Genomic DNA, 27001 nt, shown 5'->3' on the forward strand with positions numbered 1-27001 from the left:
TAGCTGTATGCAGATCTAATAACACTTGATTAGAGAAGAGAAAACCAAGTGCATGGTCAAGCACAGGGCCATATTAGAGCGAACGTAACTTGTAGGACCATGCTATGATTATCACAAGGTGTTAAAACAAAGTTTATCTTATTCTTTAGTCATTGAAAAGATTTTAAAGATGTTTTGAACACGTTTTTGGTGTCTGAATAAACAGTAGTAGCCCAGCAATTAGATAAAGCTCAGGCATGTGCAGAAAACTACGAGTCCTTATATTGGTTTGTTTGCGGTTTAAATACAGCTCACCAACCTTTCTGGGATTTTGAAAATATTAAATAATGACACAGAAAATGTGACAAACTAGAAACTAGCTGTTGAGAGGGACTTCACACATAGATGAGGTTTCTGATAAAGAAACCCCATCTAAAGTGACTGGATCAGGTAGAGCGCAAGTAGAATAACTGATTGTTTCAAAAGAATGACAAACACACACACACACACACATACACACACACAGACGCACAGCAGATCTGAATGATATCTTAGTATTTAATACTGTATAATCTGCCCTTCACATCCATAGTCAAGACACTATATGAGATATATACAGCATGTTCAAATATATACATCTTGTTTCCAAAGGCAGAGTTGAGAAAGCTGCCATATCGGTAACAATGTGAAGTCTGTGTGTTCCATCACGGTGCGATCTCGTGATTCAGGAAGTTGTTAATTGGATTGGAGTGGTACCAATGACGCTTGCTGAACTTTTTAGCAGCCACACACTCCCCACTGCCTCATTAATGAATCCTGGAGAACATTAATTTCTGAGGACGTCAGAGATCCACCATTAAAACAGCAACGCAAGAGATGAATGAAAAATAGAAAAACAGGTCATATCATTTGTTTTTACTTAAAAGTGCTATAACTTAAAAGTATCTGTCTTTTTTTAAATTATTTTTCTCTTTGACTCTTGATTTCATCAAGCATTTTTTTTCTCTAATCACTAAACCAGCCTCAGTATAAAATCTGTAATAAAGTCATACATGTCCATCTGAGCTTATTAGTTTTTAGTTTTGAATTATTGTTGTTAATATTAGTGTAATATTAGTTTAGTTCAGTGTAATGTCTCATCAAATATAGTGCACCCCAAGCTACGCTAATTTTAATGGGTCCGTTTCTACATGGTTACATTTTTCTGACAGTCTGTATTCTACATAATATTAAAGAATATTATATTATTAGATTATTAGATTATTCAGAATGCTAAACAACATCTTCTAGGATGTCCACTGCTTCTTTTACATTTTAACCTGGAAGACCTTTCCTAAAACAAAGAATTTTTTTTTACCTTATTATTATGGTAAGTAGAGCAGTTTAAAACATACATCTGAGTGCAAAAGTTTGAATCCCCCGTAGATTCAGAATTAACAAAAAAGGAAAATGTACTTTTTTTTTTTTTTTTTTTTTACAATTTATCTTAAAAAAAAAAAAAAACAGAATACCAAACAAGTAAAAATGAAAAGTGTATGTGTGTGTCCTGCAACAATCCAATCCAAAATATAAGGCAAAATCAACAGAAAAATACTTAAATATGAAATCATAAAATCAACAGAAAATCCCTGATGTAAAGAATATATGATGTGTATGATAATATTATTTTAGATTTTTTCAGCATTAATGTCTTATCAAACACTATTTGACCATTTTTGTTTTCATAATGAATGAACAGCAGCAAAACTGAACTGAAACCCTGATTTACTGAAGGTCTGTGCGTGTAAAAACACCGTGTAAAAAAAAAAAAAAGTGCAGGCTTTATGGAGGGTTGCATCTTTCAGATGAGTAAAATAACATTGTTTCTGATTTTGCATGTATTAATAAATAACCTAAAAGTGCAAAATACAGTGCAGATTCTATGTAAATTGATTAATTTAGAACCTGCTGTTGTTTACAGCAGCCTGAAAGTCATTTCAGGAACAAGCACTGTGTGTGTATAAATGAATACGAACGAAGAGCAAGTATTAAATTTGCAAAAACTCTGTTTCTGCCATTTGAAGACAAAATCAAACCATTATTTCATTGAAGTTTTTTAGTATCTCAAAATAATGAGAATGTTTCTTGAAATTATGACAATATTACCATGGTAAAGTTGGTTTCATATTAGATATTTGCTGGACATTTGTACCTCTGATGTCGACAACATAACAGAACAACTCATTTCTGGACTCTTTTATGTTCATACATGAAATCAAATTGTTTTCAACGGTTTTACAACACCTCACCACCTTTCATCCGTGCCATATTTGACATGTAATTACTCAGACATTTGGCTTTGTGAGAGCTGAACTTGCAACTTTACTTAAATGATGTTTCCGTTTAATCATTTTTGTAAATCAGCTAGAACATACCTAATAAATGTGCACACAATTTATTACACACAAATTAGACTGTTTGAGATCTTCGTAAATCAGGACCAGAATGTCTCGTGGCTATTAATTTAAAAATGGCCTAAGGGTATGCAAACTTTTGCACTCGACTGTAGGTTACAAGATTAGCCATCTCTTATCATACACGTACACACACACACACACGCACACCCACGCACACTGTTACGCTGAAAAAGAAATATTGTAGATATGTGATTAAGGCATTCAACCAAATATTGCAGATAGAGTTGGAGACTGTAAAAGCTGATGACAGAATGATAGAACGCATAAAACCTGAAGATGTATGCACAGTTAATTTATACTCAAACTGAGAGGTATGCTTTAAAAAAACTGAACATAAAAAAAAAAACAACGGTCTTTGGAAACCAAGGATGTTTTGTTCTGAGTATCAGTTCTTAAACCATAAAGATTCTGGAGGAACGTAAGAGTCCACACTTTATGTGAAGCTGATACAAGTAGTAGGAGATACATAATGTATTTTTATTTGAAAAGGTCCATCCTTCAGTGATTATTTTATTGAGTTACTTTTGAGATCTGACTCAAGTCTCAAAATGGCTGCGGATAGCCGACAACGGAGGCCTGACATGACACACACATAACGACACAGCGCTCCTGGGAAGAGCAGACACCACAATTAGGACGTGGGCATGCTGTCCATTCCTTTCCTCCTCCCTCCCATGAGAGAAAGAGGTTCAACACCACCCCTCGGGTAAGACACAATGGTACATCCCACATGTCTTGGAATGGGGAAGTCAGAACCCCCCACTTTTCAAACCCATTCCTGCATGGAGCGCTTGCAGTACAGTATGTGGCGCTTGGTGTCCTTACGCTTGACCCGGAAAACAGTGTGCAGTAGGACCATGAGGCATAGGGCTAGCACGCAGGGTATGGCGATGGCCACAGCCTTTTCGGTGCCACCCGTGCCCTCAGGTTTACGCACGATATCCACGTCGTCATGCTCGTAATGTGGTGGCTCGTCGTCCTGCGGCGGCCGCCAGTCCCAGTCGGGGTCCGAGGGCAGGCCATCACAGCCCATGAAATCTCGCAGGATGGACCTGGGGTACCCCGGTTCTACCCGCAGCCTCCGGTTGTTGAACTTCCAGTACTCTTTTCCCTTGTAGAAATATGTGAATCCTGTGTTTTGTAATAAGAAAATTAAACTATTATTAATGACTATAAATTGCTATTATACTAGACTGATCAGAAACTGATTCGTTTTCTAGAACGGCAAGACTGTCAAATTCACAGGAACTTGTATGGTGGACATTCCACATAATCTAAGACTAATAATTAACAAATGAAAAAAAAACCAAGTTGTTCACTACATCATTAGTGAAATTACAGAGAAAAATCTATAATTTCACTACATCATTGATATAGTGAAGATTTCTCTATGGAGACATTTGATATAACATCTGGATTTAAGATTCAGCCAAACGTATAAACCTTACCTTGATCTCATCTTTACTGTAACTACACTCTCCAGGAGTGCAGATCTTTAGTGACAAGACTTGGGACTTTTTGTATCTATTTTGAGTTCAGCAATGGACTGAATGTGCAAAGTGAAAGAAAAGGACCCACCATTAGCCTTGTCCACAAAGGCACCCTGAGGAGAGTCTGGGATGCCCTTCCAAATGGTGATGGGTTTGGGATAACCAGGGTCCATACTCCGGATGTCCTCATTGTATCTCCAGTACCTGAGCCAAGGAGAGAGGATTCAGAATGGAAATATACTACCTCTGACTGTTACAAATTGCTGACATTGGAAACTCCTAACACGAATGTTAATAAACAGAAAACTTCAGAAAACTTCACCATATCAACAATTATACATTATTCTTTGATAAATAAAACCACAATAATATATTGTACAAGCACAAGCACATTAATATAAACCTGTGATATGCCTTGCAGATGGAATTTCCGTCAGACCTGCTGTTATAGAAAATAAACCTTCTTACCAATCAGCTTCAAGAACTCAACAGTGCTGTTGTATAAATAGCTTTAGGTCAGTGTGTTGATTCATGAAGAGCGCTAAATATCTATGTATACAATAGTGCATAGTTATGATTGTGTGATTCTAGTTTGTGATATTTTATTGACGTACACTGACCCAAAGATTTTTTTTTTAAGTTTTCTCGATATTCCTTCTTATGAGTATGAACTCCTCAGTAGAACAGTAATGTGTTTCGGGTAGTTCAAAGGCATTTAAAGGAGCTATGGCAACCATTTTTTTTTAAACATTAGTGACTCAGCTGTAACCATGTTGAAAATAGCATGCCGTTTTGACTCACCTGTCCCCTTTGAAAAAATAGGTTTTGGCCACGTCCTCCCACCACACAGCCGTCTCGATGTTCTGAGAAGGCATCCCACTGCCAAACAGCGAGATGTCCTGAGGGTACGTGGGCTGCAGAGTGGTGTCCTTGAACACCCAGAAACGATGGCCTTTAGAAGACAAGAGAAAGAAATCCACCTTGTTATTAGTATTTGTCAAGGAACATAAGAATCGTGAAATGTCATGAGCTGCATTGTCAAATCCGAGTCAGCCAACATTAATAAGTTCAGCTCTCAAAGGTTTTATCTGCGGCCTGTTCTCGTAAGCTAGTCCTTGTATATATTGCAGCTTAATTAAGACAAATGACGTTTCTTAAACAGAATGTGGTCTCACCTTTGAAGAAGACAAACTTGCCCTCACTGTTCTCATAGACAGCATCGATCTTGGGAGGCAGCCCTTTCCAGAAGTAGCTGATCTGCATGGGGTAGCCAGGCACCACCGAGTTATCACGCACCCTCCAGAACCACTGATCCTAAAGAGAAAATCATTATACGGCTTATTAATGCATGATAATGCACTTATCAAATTTTAATGTGAACACAAACACTGTGATGCATTATTCCATGGAGTCAGTTGAGCTGATGTATCTCGATTTACATATGAGTTACAACAGTTTACTGTACAGTCAACAATCCGAATCTGACGAATCTGAGAACACTAGTGAGGTTCCAGCGTGTGATAACTCCACCTTGAAGACGAACAGCTCTTGGCGCAGGATGGCCAGTGTGTTGAAGCCTCCATCGCAGATGTTGGGTTTGGAGTTGGGGTTGGAGGGTTTGGATTTCTGTGGCGGCCGATGAGGACGGCTCTGACGGTCGTGCTTTCGAGGGTCAGATGGAGGGTGCAGGCGAGGAGGGGGCGCCGTCGTGAGCAACCGTGTCGGCTGAGGGTTCTTATCTGGAGGACCTGGAATTATCAGGAGAATGGATTTACCTTCATTAGCCTGTGTTATCTGATCACTGATATGGATACTGACCACGTGCCTCATTTAATAAGCAGGATGTGCAGGAATTTATTTGTAAATTGTTCACATGAGCATTTACACAAGAAGTGTGATGAAAATCCAGTGAGTTTAGGAAGCACGCTTAGAAGGCACTCTTTCACTGTCTAGTCATTTTCAGCTCTCTGTGTGCTTTGCCTTTTATGGAGTTTTTTGAGCATCATTAAATATAAATTAGCTTTGCCATAAATGCATTTGGTATGTTAAGGCTGAATGGTATTCACTACCATACATTATAGTAGGAAGAAAATCAGCGTTAATGAAACTTCTGAAAATCTAGCAGGAATTTTTAATTCGGGTTGGTCAGTGAAAACATTTTTGCACAACTTTACTAAAAGATTCATAGATGAGGTCCAATGATTAAAATATCTGCATTTATATCCATTTGCCTCTGACCCATGTGCTGATTACATTTTTATTAGTATCCGGTCCTTTATAGTATACTGATTTATGTTGATATTTATATTTAATGTGAGTTTTTTTCTGTTTTTACTTCAAATTAATTTGCCCCACTACTGCACCTTGGTCAATGTCTGCTGTTTTAAAATGGGATTTATAGCTAAAAAATATTTTTCACATATTAGCTCCAAATCTAAGTGGGTGCTTGGACCCCTAAAAATGGGCAATAGTATAATTCCTCCATTTTCACAGGCTCAAAAGTAATGGGACAATTGACTGATAAGCAGTTTCATGGCCAGCTGTGGCCTGTTTCCTCCTTATATCATGATAAATTAAGGAGATAAAAGGTCTGGAGCTGATTCCAAGTGTTGAATTTGCATTTGGTAGCTGTTCATGGGAACTCTCAATATGCTGTCCAAAGAGGTGTTGATGCAAGTGAAGGAGGCCATCATTAGGCTGAAAAACCAAAACAGACCTATCAGAGAGATAGCAGAAACTTTAGGAGGGCCAAATCAACAATTTGGTACATTCTTAAAAAGAAGGAATGCACTGGCGAGCTCAGCAGCACCAAAAGGCCTGGGAGACCACAGAAAACAACTAAAGTGGATGATTGCAGAATTCTTTTCTTATTGAACAACCCCTTCACAACATCTAGCCAAGTCAGGAACACTCTGGAGGAGGTAAGCCTATCATTGTCAAAGTCTACAATCAAGAGCCACCTTCATGAATGTAAATACAGACGGTTTACCTCAAGATGCAAACCTCTGGTAACACTCAAGAACACAAAGGCCAGATTAGACTTTGCTAAAAAACCTCTAAAAAAAGCCTGACCAGTTCTGATGCAAGATTAACTTGTACCAGAATGATGAGAAGAGAAAAGTATGGAGAAGGAAAGGAAGGGCTCATGATCCAAAGCATACCACATCATCCGTCAAACATGTGGAGGCAGTGTTATGGCATGGGCATGTTTGGCTGCCAATGGAACTAGGTCACTGGGGTTTATTGATAATGTGACTGTTGATAGAAGTAGCAGGATGAATTCTGAAGTGTACAGAGCTATACTTTCTGCTCAGATTCAGTCAAATGCTGCAAAACTGATAGGACAGCGCTTCACAGTACAGATGGATAACAACCCAAAACATACTGTGAAAGCAGCCCAAGAGCTTGGAAATTAAATGTTCTTAAATGGCCGAGTCAGTCACCTGACCTCAACCCAACTGAGCTGCTTTTCACTTACTGAAGACAAATCTGAAGGCAGAAAGACCCACAAACAAGCAGCAACTGAAGATGGCTGCAGTAAAGACCTGGCAAATCATCTCAAGGGAGGAAACTCAGCATTTGGTGATGTCCATGGGGTCCAGACTTCAGGTAGTCATTGACTGCAAAGGATTTACCTCCAAGTAATAAAAATAATCCTAATATTTATGATTATATTAGTTTGTCCCATTACTTTTGAGCCTGAGAAAATGGAGGAACTCTGTAAAAAATGGCTGTAATTCCTAAACGGTTAATGCAATATTTTTGTTAAACCCCTTGAATTAAAGCTGAAAGTCTACGCTTCAGTCACATCTTGACTGCTTCATTTCAAATCCACTGTGGTGGTGTACAGAGGCAAAATTACCAAAACTGTGTCACTGTCCCAATATTTATGGACCTGACTGTATATATATATATATATATATATATATATATATATATATATATATATATATATATATATATATATATAGATATATATAGATTTGTTTTTGTTTTTACCGTAGATTTTCTGGATGCCTTGTAGATCGTCGTGAGGCAGTTTGAAGCTCTCCGTGTCCATGTACTGGTAAAAGGGGGCCATTATCGCAGTGGGGTCATTGGAGTGCTCCAGACCCAGAGCATGGCCCAGCTCATGGACGGCCACCAAGAACAGGTCATTCCCTGTGATAACGTACAAGGACAATTGAGCTGTACGTGCACACTGAAATACACACTCAGACACACAAAAGCAGACTAGATTATGGTAATGGTTACAAAAGCACAGCAGAGATAAGCCTTTTTATGAATTATGGATGGAGCAGAAAAGACAGAAACAACCTCAGTATTATCAGGATACAGCGATTTGAGCATTATAGTGCTCTGCACACAATAGTAAATACATTATAGCCAACAGCAACTAGGAAGTGAGATTATAAGTGGTTTCAAATTCTTGGGAAAGCTTAGCAAAAATATATGAGAGTTATATGAGAGTCACAAACTCGTATCTACATTTTGCTAATATCTCTGTAATTATAATTTGTTAAACTAGCTAGCTATAAACTTAACTTAATAAAGTTAAGTTAAGCTGCTGGGATACTGTAGCTAGATGGTGTGTGCATCTAACTAGCTATCACAACTAACTAGTAAGTGAGATTATAAGTGCTTTCAAACATCAGCAAAAGTATAGTGGATAATATATAAAGGGTAAAAATGTATTCAACTACATTTTGCTTCCTGGTGTCACACTCAAAGGATGCTTTTTTTCTGAAAGATAGTGCTGCATGAGTGCCATATTTTCTGTGCATCTATATTTTCTGTGAATCAAATTGTTGGCACAATTTGACATGACATCATCATTTGGTTCCTGAGAAGCCCCTGTATAGCATGCTCCTTGGAAATTTATTACAAGATATTTCATTACTTTGGAATTGAGGGGAGGTACACAAATTATAATAATTTGGATACAGTAAGGACAGTCATTAAGCAAAATTAAAATCAAGCATATAATTAGGTAGTTTTAGTGTTTGTCTCAAGAGCCTAAGAGAGGCTGGGATCCAAACAATCAACCCTCAAATTGCTAGCTAAAACCTTTTACAGAGCCTTGAATACAAAACATAGAGAAGTCCATTAAAGTGAACCTCATGCAGCGATAAAGACTGTATCAAAGCAAGCATGCACATCAGAGCTTTATCTGTCTCTCAGGCAGACGGCAGTATGAAGCCTAGCTGTCAGTATCCATTATGGCTACGATGGAGATGTTCAGTACAGGCACAGGAGCATCTTAAAAGCCCTTTTCGACCAGCCAGACTAGTTATTATGGCTCACGGCACAATGAGAATCTGATTACCTCTAGGCTAATGGATGTGCATTACAAACAACATGTCTCGAACAACACCGTCTTGCGAATTTCACCACACAAACATAGACTCACTCCGATGCACAAACAAACATGGACAGAACAGTTACAAAATCACAAACGTAAGCAGGATGGATGAACAAAAAATGTAGTCGATCATCCAAGACATCTTTAGTGTCTGACATTAGGTTATACTGATTATTTTGATAGAAGTCAATCTCTTGAATTTATGGTTCGCAGAAATACATCTTAACATGCAAATAATACTTCTTATACTTGGTTTGTTAAGATGCAATTCTTTTTTAAATAAACAATTTTATAAAATAGCAGTGATTATCTTGGTTAACAAATCAAAAGTTCAAACTGGAACTGTATTATAGTGCGCACAACTTCCAACAATTTGCTGTACAAATCCAATTTCAATCATTGGGTGGGGAAACTTTGGGGACAGAATGGTACCAAAAATAGTCATTCTGTTTGTCCAAGTTAACAGAAGCCATAACCAGAGGTGCTAACACCCACAGTTTAGCCATAGCATTTGAGATTTTTGCTATGGTGATACAGGAGACACTGACAAACGATAATTTTCTGATTTTACAATAAATAAATTAGTGTTAAGAATAAAATGTCAATTGGCAGAAAAGGCAATTCACAGAAGGGGAAAGGACACGGTATTACTTGCGCTTTTTGCTTTCGATTAATACGGCTTACTTTCGCTTCACACCGACTTTACCTAAGTGAACTTTGACAAGCCTTCAACTTGTGAGCCAATTAAAAAAAAAAGTGGATGGGACTGTGATCTGTTGGGTGGTAAAGCAAAATGGAGGAGCTGATTATTATTAAATAGCAAACCAAACCTTTGGTTTGTTGTTTTCTTATTGTTGCTTGGAGCACATCTTTAAAAATAGCTTATTTTTTCGGTTTTGTTTTTGGGGTAAAATTATGTTTGTTTTTTTCTCTCTGCCCGAATTATGTTCTTAGCAGTATTGGCAACTCTGCATAACGTTACAATGTTTAGCTACATGAAGTTTTGTTCATGTTTATAGTTTAAAGTAAGCCTCACTGCAACCTAAACCATATCAACAAGTCTGTATGAAATCACTGAAGAACTGGATGTGGTTTAAGGGAAATATTTCCACAAAAAGAATTTGGGTGAGATAGACTTTCATTACATTGCTTACATTCCAACTTCCATTAATCTTGTAGCTCCAGTACAAAAAACTGGAGAAATACAAGTATAGCACTGATGGAATACATTTATGCCACGTAGAAAATTGTTTAAAGTTGACTCTTTTTTTGCAAACACATTCATTTACTTAAGCCAATGACTGAATTTATTCATTGTTGTCATCCAGATCGCTACACTGATTGAGAGAAATGGAACGACTTGCACAAACAAACAACAAAAAGCCCCTAACCTGCCGTTCTCTCACCATCATGGTTGGGGTTGCCCAGGGTCCAGGGTTCATCAGAGTCGAAATGCGTATCACCGCCTATCCCAGGCCCAGGGAAGTACGCATGAGCCAAGAAGCCTCCTTCTCCATCAAATGGAGAGCTGTCGCCATGGAAACCGGATGCGAAGATAATGGTGATGTCTACGTCACGCTTACCGCTCTCCAGCGCGCTGTAGGGGACAGCCTCAAAGTTCAGCGGCGTAACGCTCTGCCACACGTCAAATGCCCTCCGGATGGCTTCGTGAGTCTCCCGTGCGCCCACCTTAGGGGTCACATTCTTTATACTGGAGGAAAAACAGGACATATTAGGCTAGGCTTGGCTGGAATTTGTCCTTTTATACCTTTATTTAAGCCTTCCCCTGAAGAAATATCATGTACTCAGATTCCTTCTAGAGGCAGCTCTTTTGTTGGGAATACTAACCTACTCAAATACTTTTGCTCATTTCTCTAGAATTTACTACACATTTTTAAATCCGTTTATTAATAGTCATTATTAGCTGATGTGGAGCGTCCGCCGTACAAGTCCCTGCGTATGAGCTGTTACTATAGAAACAATAACATATTAGAACGAGCGCATTAATATTAACATATCATTCATGTTACAGCCAAAACTACTCTCCAAGCCGTGCTGTTATAGGAAAATAATTCACACCTTCTGACCAATCAGATTCGAGCATCCAACCTCACTGTGGTTTAAAGAGTTTTACTCGAAACTTAACACCCAAGCACACTTCCAGGTTCTGTGAACAGCATTAAATGCCTTGCACTTGTATTTGATGTCTAGGTATTTTGCGAGAAATACACATCTCATATGTAAGAAGTGCAGCTTGGAAAGGTTGAAGTTCCTAAGGCTGGCTTTTTCAAGATTCAGTATCAAACCACAAAAACATGCCGACCTCTTGTAACCTAATGCACTTTGTGTTTAAGTGCGTTTTGTTTAAGTATCATATGATGAAACCGTATGATAAGGTTGTACCATCACAGCATCACTTGACAAGCACTAAATGCAATAAATAATAAACATTTAATTACGTCTACATGGAATAGCTCAATGTTAGAAGGATCAATTATACGATCACTCAAAATACAACCATCTTTGGTATGACATATTCCCATTGCTTTAAAACAATTGCACAGACTATTGATTTTTTTTTTTTGCTTCTGACCAAGGACCAGTTTCTTCTTTCCAAATCGTTATTATAACCATTGTAAAAATACCAGCACAAAAGGCCAAGCACCTGCACAGAGTTCATAGCGGCCTATTAAGATGATGGATTGCCTGCACGTAGAACTAACAGAAGTGATTTGGTTTTTTTTCAACCTGCAGTTTCTAAAAGCTCAAAAGTGAACTTTGGGAAGTGGCAGCTACGCCGAACTTTGCACCATGAAGGCTTTATCTCTGGCTGACAGACAGGAAGAAGCCGAAAATCTCCTTCGGCTCATTCATTCACTTCTCCCTCTCTCCCTCTCTCTCTCTCTCGTTAAAGAGCCGTCGACAGCTGCCAGACTTCGGCCTCATTTACGTTCCATTTGCGTAGGCGGCTCGTCAATTAGAAAAAAAAAGCAGCAGATTTGAATAAATCATTTTCTGTTATCGCCTGCTGTAACCAGGCAAGTCTAAATTGAGGTGAGAACACCCTCCATTTCCCTTCAAAGAATAATCTTCAGGAAATTATGAAGGCTAAAGTCACTCTTGGAGGTTATTTTATGCTTGAGTATATCTCCACTGCAGTGTGAAGTATTGGAAGGGAGTCAAGGATTTTGTGACCATTGGACACAATCTGCCTCAAATGTCCTTGAGTCAGTTTGCTGGTCTTTAGTTAGCATTGTAACTCATTCTGAACCAAACTAAGGACAGGACGTCTTATCAGTTCCAGTCAAAAGGTTTTCAGCACCATATATTTTAGCATTTTTGTTTAAATGACACCATTTTAAAATATGAAAACAAGGAATCGCTAAATGTTTATTATTATATGTTTAGTGAACTGAGAAATTTTACAATCAAGTATTTTTACTGGAACATTCTAGATCTTATTTACTCGAAAAACGACACCACCACCTCGTTGATATTCTGCATAATTTTGTTTGTGATCACAGTGCACTGTTGAATTCTCAACTTTCATTGGACAAAAGGTGTTGATTCATGTTTTTTTTTTTTTTATATATAGCAGCAGCTCTGAAAGTAGTTCCAGCTGTAAGACAAATCACGGGTTTATATTAATGCACTTGTTCTAATATGTTATTGTTTCTGTAGTAACTATTTACACAGGGACTTGTATGGCGGATGTTCCACATAAATTAAGCCTAATAATAAATGGGTTTAAATATATATATAGCTACTTAACCAATAAAAAACATATAATCATTGATAAGGTAAAGTTTTCTGTAAGGAGATGTTTATTTAACATTTATGGAAGGAGTCTCCAGTGTCAGGGCTTTGTAAAAATCATAGGTACAGCTGTAACTTTAGTTTTTTTTCCCACAGGAATGTCTTCAGGACAGAGGATGCTGTGTTTTGTCGTTTCTTCGTAACATGGCAAGCTGCACTGTTTGTGTTTTATTATAGTTTATAACTGCTATAACATAAGAGGGTGTTCCACAGCATTAAATGTAACTATAAATGGATAAAAAGTATCCTGTAATGTTCTTTGATAAATACAAAATGTAATTGTTAAATAAAAAATGGCAAATTGCTGTGGTATAATATGAATAAAACCTACATTAATTGATTATTTTCCTATAACAGCATACACCATCATATTTTATTCTTTTATATACAAAAAACAACAACAACAAAAAAACGCTCACCTGTATGTGATGTGCGTGCGCTGCCACTTTTGTCCAGTGAGCGCGTAGCGGCGTGTGCGTGACTGCGAGCCTGACTGTCTCCTGACCTGATCGGGGACTCCACATCTGGGCTTCTTCATCCACCTGTGAGAAACACCAGGATGGATAACAAAGCAAAGTAGTGCTATAAAGATTCAAGGTGGTTACAGTGTGTATAGGCCAAATGATGACGGTCTGTATCAGTCTGATATTACAAGCCCAGCTCGGTTTATTACTTGTTCACTATTATTTAGAAAGTTAAAATAAAATTATTATTATTTAGTTATCAACTTGATCTCCTGTCAGTCCCAGGAAAGGAGGTGTGGCCACCCATCTTCTCAAAGCTAATATTTCATGAAACAATACTGAGGCCTTTTGCATTGAATTATATTGCAGCCAAAAACCTCAAAATCTCTAAATATACTGAATCTAAATATACAGCTGCTTGAAATGCATCTTTCAAAACACTGATCCCGGTATCGGTATTTAGAAAAGAAAGACACACACAGCTGTTACGGGCACCAATTGACTGATTTTTACAGTGCTACTAGCAGTGAAAGATGCTGAATATCATTTGTAAGATCTAAGCTTTGAAGAGATTGTTGTGAAATGCCCTCAAGGTTGAAATATCGATTGGTAGCAGGGTTTTGCTGTGTCTCTTTAGAGCTGTTCATTACTGACTACTCAGCGATTTTATACACTTTTATGTGCCACTTTAGTGTGCCACAAATGCATTATTAAAATACTGCAGTTCTGATACACTTAAAGGCAAATGAATTACATTTTTTTTTTATACAATTGGCTTTTAAATATCTGAGTCTAATACCAGAGCATACGTATGAGTCATGTGTTCATGCTTTTAAAAAGTACATCCTGTTCTGGGATTGTAGCATGACTCAGCAAGTAAATGACTAAGATGATGATGATATCTGGGTCTGAAAAAAAGGACACATTTAAATTTGCAAATAAAAAAATCTAGGTTATAAGTATAAGCAGAAAGGAACATTGAATTCATTTTAGAGAATATTTAAACAACAATTATGCCACTTCCTAATTATCTCTGTTGTTTCATTATTCATGGTAAGTCAAATAACCACACGTTAGAACTGTGGTGAGCTGAAAAGCATCTCAAAACGCGCAATGCGTCAAACCTTGAGGCAGATGGGCTACAACAGCAGAAGACCACACTTCTGCCAGCCAAGAACAGGAGTCTGAGGCTACAGTGGGCACAGACTCATTCAAGCTGGACAGCTGAATGTTGGATAAACACCAATAACATGTACAGGTGTAAAGTGGCCAATAAGTGCACAAAACTAAAAAATATACAGTATGTTGCTGAATATGGAAATACAACAAAAGTGAGGGACAATGGTAGGTTAAATACAGACATACGTACAATGTACCACATTCTAAATATTTTAACTCTAAAAATTTACTCACTCATAAAGCCAACTGTTTGGAGATGCTCTAATTCTCTAATGCATGATCCGTTAGCTTTGTTCTCTAGACAGATGGGATCGACAGGCTTGAATACTTTTGTATTTTATTTTATTTATTTTAAATGTTGACAGAATCTTGCCTCTGACTACCTGAATAAAGTGATAGATTGACTCAACATTTTATTGTCTAGTGTGAACCAGGGCAAAAATAGCTCCACAACCCTCTGAGATGTCTTACAGTTCTTTGTGTGTGTGTGTGTGTGTGTGTGTGTGTGTAGGTGCATACTCACTCTATAGTACTCAGGTCTAAATGTCCCGTGATGTTGAGGCCGTAGACACGCTGCATGGCGGCGATGGCTGACTGCATGGTCACAGCCGAGCGCAGGACGGCCATGTTGGGCTGCGTGGGCTGGAGGTAGCCATACTTCTGTAACCAAACCTGGCAAGGAAAGGGGGAAAATGGTCAGGGAAATTTTGCTTTGGGTCAGAATAGTCATGTAGCAAACTATAATAGTCATATTCAGTGATGGCTAGTTATGATTTTAGATGACTGATATCTAATATCTATCAATAACTGAACAATTAAGTTATTTGGCTCGAGCAGTGCACAAGGTCTCATCAATGGCATGATAAGAATAACGTGTTACACAAGAATAACTATTACACACACTTCAATAACGTGTTACACAAGAATAACTATTACACACACTTCAAGGCAGATATACATCTGCATTCACGATTTCTAGTTTTTTAGTCCATAATACTCTGCTGGGTTCACGCCATGTTTCCTCTGAATACCAAACAAACTAAAAACCACTAAACTTGTCATTCTGTCATCTGTCATTTTGTGTAATTTTTACTTTGCTTGGACAATGTGTGTTTAGTCTGTCTACTTTTAGTTTCTCCTCCAAAGGCATTTTGGGGAAAAAGGGATTATAGAGTGAATAATTCATCTCGCTCACATTCATTACACCCTCGACTGTACTGTATTTCACAATCACAAACCCAATCTTAATTACTGCTGATGTTTTGGAGGTGTCAGCCCATTGGAGATCAAATATAGGGGGCATTTTACTCTGCGTAATCACCTGACATGACTCACTGAATGAATCTACAGTCTGGGCTAGAAAGAAATCAGCCCCAGCCTCGCTTCACTCTTCTTCATACCGTTCTGTGTATTTTTCATACAATCTCTGGTGATGCTGTTGCGCTCTGTTCCACAAAAATCCAGAATAATCCACCTTAAGTCATTTGTTAACAGCAAATAATCTGAATCTTATTTACATTAACTGCTTATACAAAAATTTACAAAAAGCAAATCTCATTAAAACAAGTATTTACAACATTCTGGCAAACACTATGGCTCCCTTCACAGAGAAAGTGTTCACAGCAAAGTGTTTTGTTCGATTTGCGATATATCCTCTCCTACACGTCAGGTTTTGTGACGAGAATAAAGTGTTGTCTGTTTGCACTTATGTTCCTGTAACACAGCTGTGAGTAAAAATGGAAACCTCATTCACAGCTTCTTTCACAGGCTCAAAATAAGCATAGGTTTGATCTTAGCTGTGCATTTTGTGAAACTTATGACAACATTTGAGTTTGGATTTGTGTCCTCTGTCATGGAAAGCGTTATTCCACGCTTAGAGCTATAGAGTTATTCCACAACAATACTGAATTCTTGAATCTGATTGGTCAGAAGGCATTGATTAGTTTTCTATAACACCAGCTCTAACAAGAGTGCTTCCTAAATTAAATCATAGCTTTGTATAGTAACAATTTCTATAGTAACAATTAATTAACCATGGTGGAAATGGCGCTTAATCTAAGACTAATACTAAATGGATTAAAAATGTGCTGATATTTTAAGTGTTGATATGGTGGAATTTATTTAACATTTTTGGAAGGAGTCTCCAGTGTCAGCGCTTAATATCATGAACAAATCAGCCAAATATTTCTGAACTTGGTGCGATGTGTTTCTTGTTCTGTGAAAAGAGCTAACTTGCTCATTTGTTGAATGATAAGAGACATTATTTTGACTGAGGGCCAGAAGGAAATTCTTATAATAATAATAATAATAATAATAATAAGCAGTTTCTTTTTTTCCTATTGGCCCACGCTTCCAACATTGGCATTTGCATGGTTAAAGTTATTCTACATTAGTGATATTCTTTTTATAAATGAGTCGACTCTTTGAGCTGAATGTTGAGAGTCGACTCGCGTACATAGATGAGCAGTATTTTTTTCTTACTCTTAAGTAGAAAGTTAGTTAATAGAGTGCAGTGTGAGTTAATAGAAATGCGTCCATGGAAACATCTGATTTCAACATCTGAGCTATTTGTTAGCGTGACTTCATTCATGTGCTTTCATCACCCGTGGGGAAGTTTGATGTTGCTTTCGTTAATATGATTAAAAAACAATATTCGTTCCTTGTTTGTCCAAACAGCGTATGAGTGGGCTCTTCGGCCAAGTTTATGTTTAGATACAATGCTGAAACATGAGTTTTTTCGCAAAGTTGGTCGAGTTTATGACAAAATGGAAATGAACCATTTGGGAGCTAAAAAAGTAGTCTCTTATAGTCTCTTATAGGTAAGCTGAAATGATTTGACTCATTGAAAAGAGTCAGAATTCAAATTATTAATCTGTATGGATGAATCTAGGTTGCAAAATTAACCTCTCCCAAATTCAGCATGCCTTATCCTCTTCCATTCAAGTGAACACACTTTCATTTGCCAGTCGGATTTTATTCACATCCGGTGTGACCGCTTCATAAGTCAACAGGTAAATGTGACTTTAATAAGCCTTTAATATATTTAAAGGCTGCCAGAGCCGTAATGTCAAATCAATACCAAACTACGCCATAAAACACAGAATGGGGCAACATTTCCAACACTTGACTTCTAGTATCGATTAGCGTCCTCCTCCAGAGAGGCCTGGTGCCCTGAGGATGTTTTCAAACCACCCAGATTCGTGCAGAAACCAAGGATCAAGGATCATTCACTTCTTTTGTTATAAACAGCTTTATGTCCAGGATGAGATCAATTACGTTTGGTTCCACAGATACACAGAAACTTGATGTCAGTTCTTGATGCCTGTTCTGTTTCTGCTCTTACGAGGCACTTGCAGACTTGCAGATTTTCAAAGTCATCATTAAAATGAACCTACTGAAGTGCAAAATCTCACTGAAGTGAAAATGTTGTGCAGTCTGAGGCAGGCAGGCTGATTCATAAGCTGACGTATCTGCCAAATTGCTTTTAATAGCACATCAAGAGAAGATGCAGCTCATGCACTTGTTCGTTTTGCTGTATATCAGTTAAGATCAGGATTAGACCCAGTTAGGTTTGGTTCCAAAGAGGAATGAACTATGCAGATCATTTTGCAAAACAAAGGGGGTGTGTTTGCAGATCATATTGCATATAAGTTACCAGTAAATTATGAAATTAATTAGTAAGTGAATTTTTTTTCTATATATAATTAGGTTTATTTGACGTATTTCAATTGTGCTTTTAGCTTTAAATTCTCTATTGACACCAGCAAAAACAACACATCCGGCATTTTCTTCTTCTTTCATGATGTTCCTGCAGGTTGTGCAAGTCATCATTTAATTCATCCTGCTGAGTTGCAGGAAACTTCTTATCTGGAGAAAGTGGAAATGGAACAGAGTGTGTGTCTGAGTAATGAGGTGATGCTGGTAACTATACATCAGCTTTAATCTAGCTTTGACAGTTAAATGAGCTGTACTGAGCTGAGATAAGAATTGGGCTTCTTCAGAGAACATTAATCTAACTGGGTTAGTTTTAACTGAGAAAACTAACAGTAATGTGATATAACATGGCATTTCCATAAAGAAGCACACAGCGAAGGGCAAAGATTGTAAATCTTTGTAAATTGTGTGTAAAATTTCCTCCTTACCTCAACTGTAGTTGCTTAGCCAAGACATGGTTCAACATATTCTTTTTTTAATTTTGCACTGGAGTTACAAGACTAATGTATATAAGAACTAAAGGAATCGATCACACCTGAAATGTATTTTAAAATATACAGTAAAAGTGAAATTACATTATTCAATTTCAGTAAGAGCTGTATCCTGGTTGCTTTATCCTGGTCAGGGTTGCGTTGGATCTGGAGGGCAGCGTAACACATTCACTAACTGCCCTCTTCCGCATACTTGAGCTCACAGGTGCCCACTATTGGCTAGTATTGCTGTGACTGACAGGGGACAGAATATGCCCCTCCCACCCAGACAGAATGACCAAATTTTTCCCCCATTGGCTCTCATCTATGGATGGCTGTGGCAGTATAAGTTTTTAAAATAAAAAGTAAACTAGCTTTTAAATTACTTTGCAAAAAGTCTTGTGCTACTCTGAAGTCTGTCTGAATTCTGTGAAAACCACCACGATTCCATGAAAACAAATGCAATGGGCCTCATAAAGCAGCTTATACTGTATGTATAGTATGGCTAAAAATACAGCTATCTGGGTCATAAGACAAATGATGCTACACAATGATGATGAGTCCCCTGATATTCAATAAGTAAACAGTCAGCTGGGGTGTCTAGGACAAAAAATAACTACTTCTGGGACAAATCCAACATTTTTGACCAACATATTTCAAGCTGATAGGCCAGTTCTATTTGTGAACAGATCCCCTGGGCCTCCACCTGGCTCTATACCTGGAAAACTTCCTCAGTCGTCCCCCACCCCCTTCCAGTTACACTGTATTCCTCTTTTTTTGGAGACAGAATTTCATTACATCATTATAGATCTCTATAATACAGTAGTACAAGAGTTTGTGTGCATCTGCTTGTATGTGTGTTTCTCTCATAATATGCAAATCACATATTTGAGTAGGCTTAAAGGCTTAGATTTCATACCCTACACACTCCTCTGGAGGACATCTCTTGCATTTTAATATTGTTTTTAACATTCCTTCGTCGACTTTGCCTTATGACTCAGAAGTGTGTATCAACTCACATGTGGCCACTTGCAGCACAGGTTTAGGAGCTTTTTTTATGTGCTTGATTTTGGCAGCAGAAAGAATATAGTTGGTTTGATTTGTTTGGCAATTGTCGCAGATTCCCCGTTTGCATTGCGGTTTCCATGGCGACAAGCACCAAGAGTTTCTGTTTTGGTCCCATCTCCTCCCCTCATCCTGTGACTGGTTTGTTGCCCAACTGTGTGCACCTGTTAGTTCATGATTAGTTTGTTGGGACCAACTGTTGATTCCCTTGGTGCTTGTTAATTTCACGTACATTTTTGGAATATGCTCGTGATTACCTTGTCCGCCTGTGCACTGACCCCTGAATTGTCCTCTTGGAATGAGTTCCAAATTACCCTTAATAAAACCCATGCTGAGTTTAGGCATTTTGTACATTATTTCCTTTAAACTAAAGTATTGACTTAACTAGTAGACCAATTACCACTTATAAATTTTTTTCTTTTGCTAAAAAGCTATATTTGTAAAATAATTAAGCTATGTCAGCTGTCAAATACAGATGGAGTGGCTATACGATAACTGAAAAAATTACAGGTAAGGTTTGTGAGCATTTATCATGGCTTTATCTGACATTTTTTGCTGTTTATCCGACATTTTTTGCTGCAGAAATTGCTTTAGATTGCAAGGCATACCAGACAAGTTCTGCTCCCTGAAGTCTACACTTATGGTGACTTGATCCCACAGGCTTCACTCAAACTAATAAATGATTAAAAGAGCCCTTAAAATGTTTTGTTTTGGAAGGGATTGTAGTTAAATAGAGTTAAATTGATAGCAACACACTGCACAAGACCCACCATTTAAGATTCTCTCAAGCCAGAATCTACCATAAAAAAGCATTTCTTCTTACAGTACATGATCACCCAGGTTAGCTATCCTACTTCTATTCAGAGAGAAGGAGCGTGGGACTGCAAGCTGTCCTGAGGTTACGGTCGGAACCAGCCAATCATCAGAAGTGTCAAAACAGATCTTTCCCCAGCTGTCTCCTGCTAAGTAGCTGCTAAAGCACTGAGGATCCAGCTGCCGAGTCACAGATATGTACAAGCTAATCCAATCCCCCTCACTGTCCCTGTCTCTCTTTGCCTCATACTGCGGGTCCTAATCCTGTTTTATCCTTAGTTTATGTCTTTAATCAACTGTGTGACTCAGAGGGCTTTGTACAAACTCATACTGAAATACTGTAAGATATTGAAAATGTAACTAAAAAGAAAATAAAAAGTAAAGTATTCCAAATCAATAACAGATACAAGATACAGGTGCAAACAATCCTCATAAAGTATAACAGCTGCCTTTAAGGTCCAGTTGCATATTAAATATGATTTATATGTTATAAAATGATTCCTCTAGGTCAGGGCTCTCAATTTTGACAGCATGGCTTAAAAACACTGACCACGTAAATGTAATCTTTAGAGACGATGAAGTGAAGAATGTAATGAAGTGAATGTAATCTTTAGGACAGTGAAGAATGCACTTATGGTTCAGGTTCAAAACCAATCTGTTCAAGAGTTAAAAGTAATAATGTGAAGTGCCGCTGTGAAACAAATATTTAATGATTAAACATTAAAAGGTAACTGTTATTGTGATACCTTCACAAATTTAGTTAAATACCCTTGTTCTGTGTCCGGACCCTTCATGGTACCACTTCAGTGACAAATGTTTATAGCCTGAAATACACTATATGCCCAAAAGTTTGTGCACACCTGACCATCACACCCATATGTGCTTGTTGAACATCCCATTCCAGATGTAGTCTCTTCTTTGCTGTTATAATAAGCTCCACTCTTCTGGGAAGGCTTTCCACTAGATTTTGGAGTGTGGATGTGGAGATTTGTGTTCATTCAGCTACAGGAGCATTAGTGAGATCAGGCACTGATGTTAGATGAGGAGGTCTGGGGTTCAGTCGGTGTTCCAGTTCATCCCAAAGGTGTTCAGTGAGGTTGAGATCAGGGGTCTGTGCAGGACACTCGAGTTCTTCCACTCCAACCTTCACACACCATGTCTTCATGGAGTTCATGGGCCCCTTAGTTCCACTGAAGGGAAACTGTAATGCTTCAGCAAACAAAGACATTCTATACAATTGTGTGCTTCCAACTTTGTGGCAACAGTTTGGGGACGAACCAAATATGGCTGTGATGATCAGGTGTCCACATACTTTTGGCCATATAGTGTATACAGATTATTTTTGAGAAAGTACCTAGAATCAAGTTCTATCATTTAAGAGACTCAGTAGAGTCTGTGCCAGTCCTGGGAGTCTGGGTCCCTTGCATAGAACCTCGACCCTTAACTGCTGACCTATCCAATAAAAGCAAAAATAGACACTCCTCTTAACAATTTAACACTTAATTGTGACTTCTGTACTTTACCATTTTGTATTTCTCAACTGTAATGTGAATGTTAATCTGAATGACATATTTGCATTTTACAACCTTATTTTTTCACTGATAATGTCATTTTGCTTTAATGTGAGTAATAATGAAATGATGTCATAATTCTCTGTAAAATGAATAACTTTCGCCACACAGTGTCTTTGACCCACTTATATTAGCTTAGTACGTGGCTAAACAGGGTTGTTCATTGAACCGCTAAGCTTGGTGCTCTCTGAGGTATTTCAGTTTGAATAAGATTTCTGCCTGCAGAGTAGCCACGCACAATCACCTTTCTTATCACACACACACACACACACAGACACACACACTCCATTGATCTGTAGTCTCCCAACTCTGCCTACGACTGGGACTCTGCAGCACATAATAAAAAGACAGGACAACAGTGTTACATGGGCAAGATTGAGAGGAAAGTGGGCGAGAGGAATTACGCATGATTTTTCACTAGGGCAATGAGTGTGTCCTATACAGAGGAGGCAATACAACACTCCCAGAAAAAAGTAGTACCTTTCTTTTTCACTAGATTGGCACTCATATTTTGTACCTTTCATAATTGTCTTTCATGTGGAAACATGAATATAGTGGACTTTTAAATTGGGGTACATAATTAATTTTTAGGTTAAAGCTTTAAAGGAGCATCACACTTTTAAAGTAAAGAAAAAGGTACATATTAAAAGCATAAAAGATGTAGCATTGATGATATAGCATTGATGATATAGCATTGATGATGTAGCATTGATGATGTAGCATTGATGATGTAGCACTCCAGGGACAAGGAACGGTACAGTTTAATACCCTATTTTCTGAGAGTGTACAGGATTAATATGATTGATAATAATCATATAATTAATTTTTAATTTTAAAGGCATTTAAATGTCTGTAATCTCAAAACCTCGAACCACAACCCTCTTAAAAAGGTGGCAGAAAAGGTTGTTTAGAAAAATGCCAAAGAGGAACCGAGTTTGGTTCTGTAAACCCCCCAAAGCAGGGCTTCTCTAACTTTTTGTCTTTTGGCTTTTTTTTCTCAAACTATAAAATAAATTCCACAGACCCCCTCATAACTGTAGATTTTTATCTTTCATTTTTTTCTCTATTTATTAAATCCATGGATTTTTCCCCAGACCCTTCGATCTACACAGCACATATTTGGCCAATTGTTCATTATTTATAGGCCAATTTGTTTTTATTATTAATGTTTGGATTAAACCTACTGAATTCACATGACCTGACAAACAGACTAACTATTAGTAACTAACTAACTGACTATTAATAACCACTAGGCCCTCAGTAACTCAACAATAAATAGAATAACTATAATAATGATGAGTTGTGTTTTTCACCAATGTGACGAATTTTTTTTTTTTTTAAAAAATCACAGACCCTTGTGGCTATACTTCAGAAACCCCACTTTCTGCTGTCATAAAAACATTGAGTCCATGATACTTAAATCTTTTTGTTGTTGTTGTTGTTGGTTCCACAATAAAATTGAACAATATTTTTCCAGTACGATGATCTTTTCACACAATGGCAATGTTTATGGTGGGAAAATGTTTAATCTGTGGCACCAAAAATATGGTTAAAGTCAAAAGATTTTATTTATTTTATTATTATTATTATTATTATTATTATTATTATTTTTAGAAAACTTAAAATGTTTTGGTCTTTTTTATGACATCATTCTACAGAATCCTTTCTGGCAAAGTGTACAACACTACGACATCTTACACTTTGACTTTTACAGCAATAAAATCTAAAAACATTTCCTCATGCATGTCTTCCTCCACTATAATGCCTCTATAAACTTTCTACCAACCAGCAATAGAGAATGACAAAAACTCAGCATCACACTTTGCCCCAAAAAAATGTAGGACAGAGAAAAAAGGCAGATTACATAACACTTTATTTCTTCATGTGCTGCATTTTTATCATTGCAGCACTTGGACTGTGAGACTATTAAAAGCCTCCTTTCTCTCAGTTTATATCCGGCTATTTATTGGCACGTCACTAAGTGACTGCTTGTACAATGGCTTACAGTACAATAAAACAACAGAAGTGTAAATGAAGGGTCTGGGCCAATAATAGAGCTGTCACATTACAGCGCGCAGCCTACACCTTGTCCTCCCACCCGCTGCAGCCGGCCTGCGCTCACAACGGAAAAAGGCATCCATGATTATACGATATGAATAGATCTTGCGTTCACTAGAGTTGAGTTAGTTGATTACATGGTGTTAATATAGCATTTCATATAACACTTGTCAGTGCTGTTTGCTGGGTAAGGAGGGAAGAATAGAATAGATTAGAATAGATTAGATTAGAATAGAATGTCAACTGATTGGAGTTATGATTATACTAAAGCTGGGACTTTGGCAACAGTAAAAAAAATAACATAAAAATATAAGAGTATAACAGAAAATCACAAAGGAGAATAGAATAGAATAGAATAGAATAGAATAGAATGTCAACTGATCTGAGTTCTGTGTATATTAAAGCTGAGACTTTGGCAACTGTAAAAAAAAAGTATAACAGAAAACAACAAAGGAGAGGAGAATAGAATAGAATAGAATAGAATAGAATAGAATAGAATAGAATAGAATAGAATAGAATAGAACATATTGTCCTGTCAGATGAGTTGCCCTCCCATCAGGACATTTAAAGGCATGTAGTATAGGACAGAATAAAACAGAACAGAAAAAGTCATAGAATGGAATAGAATAGCCTTCCAGTTTATCTGTAATGTATGACAGTTGATGTTCACACTGGCTGTAGTGAACATAAAATAGAATTTTTATAATAGTTAATGGTATAAAACAGGAATTGCCATAAAATGGAATAGAAGAGAATAGAATAGCATAGAATAGAATAGGACATACTGTCCTGTAAGCTGATTTGCATGTAAATGACATTCAAAGCCAAGCAGGACAAAATGGAACAAAATTTATAGAATAGACTAGAATAGAATAGAATAGAATAGAATAGAGACTTTGGTAAAGTGAAATTAATATAGAATTCTCCAATAGTTAAAGGAATTGAAAGAGAAATACCTTATACCAGAATAGAATAGAATAGAATAGAATAGAATAGAATAGAATAGGACATATCATCCTGTCAGCTGATTTGCATTTAACTGACTTTTAAAGCCACGTATGATGATATGGGGCAAAACAGAACAAAACAACTCACAGTATAGAATAGAATAGAATAGAATAGAATAGAATAGAATAGAATAGAATGTCATTTCATCTAAATTCAGTGACAAAGGCAATGGTGAAAAATAAATTAGGAAAGTCAAATAGAACAGAACTGAGGGAAAGCAGAAATACAGAGCAGTATATAATCAAATAGCCTCCAATGGATCCTTTCGCAACAATTCTATTAATATTAAAGCTGGGATATACATGATGGTGGGAAAAAAAAGAACAGAACAAAATGAAGGGAATAAAAAATAACACAACGGAAGACAATAGACTAAATGTAGCAGAACAGTTCAGTTACTCGAGGGTGAAAAAAACTGAGACTGTGATAGTGAAATAATAATAATAATAATAATAATAATAATAACAGCGCAGTGTTTATAAGGTGAGTGATGGGCTGCTGATGTGTAGCCCCTAAACCCCCCTCTCTCTCTCTCTCTCTCTCTCTCTCCCTCTCGCTCCCTCTCTCCTCAAGGCACCAGCAGCTGCTGAGAGATCCGAGGCCGACTTCACTCACCTCGGCGCTGAACTGGTCGTCTCCCGCGCACACCGACCACCAGGACGCATGTAGCCACAGCAGCGCGGCGCACACACACGCCAGCCTGGCTCTGGGTTTGTGCAGAAAACACACTGCGGTGTTCATGGCTGGAGGTGTCGAGGCTTGCTCCTATATCAAGGGCGACTCGCTGGGAGCGGGATGGAGGAAGCAGTGCGCGACAGAAGAGCATCCGTGGGTTTTCTGCTTGACCACATCTCCTCGGATTCAGGCTCGCTCATGAACAAACATGCCTCCTAACATCTGCGCGTTTTAACGCATTGCCTTTGCGTCAGTTCTGCATCCTGCAGGAGAGCAGGCACGCTGTTTCTGCATCCAGCCCTAGCATCAGCAGCATCAGCAGCAGCATCCCATGGTATGCGCGGAGACTGGAACTGCGCATGCGCTTTAATTCCCTGCGATGCTGTGCGTTTGGCTGGCTCTGCTGCTACTGCGCATGCGTTTGACGCTTTCATTCGGATTCTGTCAATTCATAAATAGTGCATGTTTCACACACACACACACACACACACACAGAGAGAGAGAGAGAGAGAGAGAGAGAGAGATTGGAATTAACTCCTACAGTACAGTGTTCACAGAAATCCAGCTGAACACAAATTCAACACGTTTTAAAATTGAGTACACAAATGAAATATTGAAAATGAGAGATATCATATCACTTAATATGACAAACAAATAAAGCTCTGCTATATTTATTTCAGTAACTCAGTAACATCACCTGAGCCCCATTGAATCTGCATTCCTGAGATTTTTATTTAATCTTCTCCTGAAGTTGTTATTCAGTCTAAAGTTATCTGTACTGTATGTACTGAATAAGTTAATCATCTTTTTCTAGGCTTTTAATAATCTTGTATATGCAGAATTGTGCCTTTAGTCGTTTGGCACATTAAGTTCATAATCAT

General features: G+C 37.7%; 1 protein-coding gene across 2 annotated transcripts; it reads right to left on the bottom strand.

Moving 5' to 3' along the window:
- Positions 1-280: 280 nt before the first annotated feature.
- mmp16b (matrix metallopeptidase 16b (membrane-inserted)) lies at positions 281-26484 on the bottom strand. 2 transcript variants are annotated; one of them, XM_026946260.3, is made up of 10 exons: positions 26061-26484; positions 15270-15418; positions 13523-13645; positions 10679-10998; positions 7925-8086; positions 5456-5673; positions 5101-5239; positions 4727-4877; positions 4014-4129; positions 281-3566 (listed from the first exon to the last, which is right to left on the bottom strand). In XM_026946260.3, the coding sequence occupies exons 1-10, from the start codon at positions 26184-26186 to the stop codon at positions 3202-3204; spliced, it is 1869 nt and encodes a 622-aa protein (XP_026802061.1). In that variant the 5' UTR covers positions 26187-26484; the 3' UTR covers positions 281-3201. The 2 variants fall into 2 exon arrangements, with proteins under 2 accessions (XP_026802061.1, XP_026802062.1); XM_026946261.3 differs by having other exon boundaries at positions 282-3566; positions 10694-10998.
- Between the last annotated feature and the right edge of the window lie 517 nt (positions 26485-27001).

Source organism: Pangasianodon hypophthalmus, chromosome 21 (assembly GCF_027358585.1).
Source record: "Pangasianodon hypophthalmus isolate fPanHyp1 chromosome 21, fPanHyp1.pri, whole genome shotgun sequence".
NCBI lineage: Eukaryota > Metazoa > Chordata > Actinopteri > Siluriformes > Pangasiidae > Pangasianodon > Pangasianodon hypophthalmus.

What these genes read in the sequence shown, in the direction of transcription:
- mmp16b (XM_026946260.3), bottom strand. Translation starts at nt 26,186, where the DNA reads ATGAACACCGCAGTGTGTTTTCTGCACAAACCCAGAGCCAGGCTGGCG. An exon ending in ACGACCAGTTCAGCGCCGAG is followed by an intron (nt 15,419 to 26,060) that starts GTGAGTGAAGTC and finishes TTTCCTTGCCAG; the next exon opens with GTTTGGTTACAGAAGTATGG. An exon ending in TATTTTTTCAAAGGGGACAG is followed by an intron (nt 4,130 to 4,726) that starts GTGAGTCAAAAC and finishes TCCTTGGCTCAG; the next exon opens with GTACTGGAGATACAATGAGG.